This window comes from Penaeus chinensis, chromosome 33, assembly GCF_019202785.1.
Source record: "Penaeus chinensis breed Huanghai No. 1 chromosome 33, ASM1920278v2, whole genome shotgun sequence".
Lineage (NCBI taxonomy): Eukaryota > Metazoa > Arthropoda > Malacostraca > Decapoda > Penaeidae > Penaeus > Penaeus chinensis.
This window is the reverse complement of record NC_061851.1, coordinates 19,402,477-19,404,428: the sequence shown is the minus strand read 5'-3', so window position 1 is coordinate 19,404,428 and position 1,952 is coordinate 19,402,477. Positions and strand designations below refer to the sequence as shown.

Below are 1,952 nucleotides of genomic sequence, written 5' to 3'. Positions count from 1 at the left end.
GTTTTACCATTCAGATGGCATATTATTATCAAGCAGCGGCTGCTAACAAAAAAATAAAATATATGTATATATTATATGTTATAAATTATATATATATATATATATATATATATATATATATATTACATACATATATATACATATTATGGGCACGGTACAATAGCCTCCGTGAGGTAGCTTGTAAAAGGGACTGTGAGACACCCCTTCCCTCCGTAATCTTGGAGTCGCAGCTTAGGCAACTGTGAGCAACTCCTAGCCTCCCGTTCCAGGGCACGGTGAAGACGTCGGCAGCAGGACGCCGGATTCACTGCATGGCGGAGGAACCATCTATCAGGTCAACGGCATGACAGTAGCAAAGTGGCTGAGCGGAAGATCCAACCTATGGACAACGGCCAGGCACAATTACACCCTTAGTGGTGTACTGCGATCTAGTAGTAGTTGCGACCACTAGATTATCCTAGCAACAGAAAGCTTTTCATGATGAACTCGAATCCTACAGAAATCTCAAGCCGCATCGCTTGTCGCGCGGACAAACAAGGAGCGCGTACTTCAGTGGCGAATCAGGTTGGAGACGAAAAATGGGCCACTGGTTCTAAAACATCAACTACTACAACTAAAACAAAGCTACTTAAAGCTAAGGAAAACATTCTTCAACACCCGTACAATAGCAAATTTTATTAAAAGAAACGAACTGGTCGCAGGTGCTATCAGATACATTATCGATGTAATATGCATACAAGTACATCGCATTTGTCCACGAAGACAACGACGACATCAAATACCATCAAAGGGGAGAAAACAATAGGAGGAGTCGGAATGCTTCTAAGTCCCAAGGCCTTTGAAAAAATAACAAACGTATTATAGCTGCCACTTTCAATGGAAACCCACAATCAACACTTATTTCATGCTATAGTCCTACAAACTGCAGCCTAGACAGTGATATTGAAGACTTCTATGGTGGACTGACTGATCTTTTCAAGAGAATACCAAGTCTGATCATCGTATTCTAACTTCAAGGTGCAGAGTCAGTCTAAGATCAAATAAAAAGAAAACAACTAAACAAAACAAGTATGACTGGTCAAAACTTCTAACAGATAGACATCACTCAACGATACACGGTAGAAGTAAAAAATCGTTTTCAAGAGCTACAAAACCAGTCTACCGAACAGCTAACAGCTAATAGATATTATGAAGACCTGATAAAGGTAAATGAAAAAGCTGCGGAAAAATGCATACCAAAAATTTAGAAAGTCAAGCAGATATTACCTTGGGAAGATGATAGTATAGTTCGCAAAAGAGAAGAGGTAAAAGAACTTCGCAAAGCGGTCCAAGAACCAAACAACCAACCCCAACAACTACAGCAGTTGACATTAGCAAAAGAAGAACTATCAAATCTCTATTTTCAGAAACAAGAATCCTTTATTAACAAGATCGAAGAAATTCAAAAATCGAAAATCGAACAACAAACAAAAAAAGCATGGCAAACTGTTAATCAACTCACAGGAAGAAAGAAAACAAAGAAAGCTGTCATTCGAGCAGACAGCACTTTTGAAAGACTTAACAAATAGAAAGAACACTTTGTTAACCTACTTGGCCAACCCCCATCGACAAATCACACCTAAAGTAGAAAAGGAACTACCCATTCAAACGAACGATTTTAACATAAATGAACTTGAAAGCTGTATTAAATGCCTCTCTAATAACAAATCATCAGGACTGGACAATATTCCAGCAGAAGTATGGAAAAGCCAAGCGCTTATGGAAGAACTTCTTGTTGCTTGCAACAAAGCTTACAATGGAGATGTGCCATCTATCTGGACTAAAAGCTGCATCGTCCCCATACCAAAAAAGGGAGACCTCAGTATCACCAGCAACTACAGAGGAATTTGTTTAACATGTATTGCAGCAAAAATTTATAACAAACTTCTCCTAGACAGAATAAGACCTCATAT

General features: G+C 38.8%; 1 protein-coding gene across 1 annotated transcript in view; it reads left to right on the top strand.

Annotated features, from left to right (window-relative positions):
- Positions 1 to 480: 480 nt before the first annotated feature.
- The window catches only part of LOC125043070, a 2,669-nt gene continuing 1,197 nt past the window's right edge, over positions 481 to 1,952 (top strand). Inside the window, exons 1-3 of the mRNA XM_047639023.1 lie at positions 481 to 659; positions 929 to 990; positions 1,715 to 1,897. Of these exons, the coding sequence (XP_047494979.1) occupies positions 481 to 659; positions 929 to 990; positions 1,715 to 1,897 (424 nt within the window). The remainder of the gene's footprint in view (positions 660 to 928; positions 991 to 1,714; positions 1,898 to 1,952) is intronic.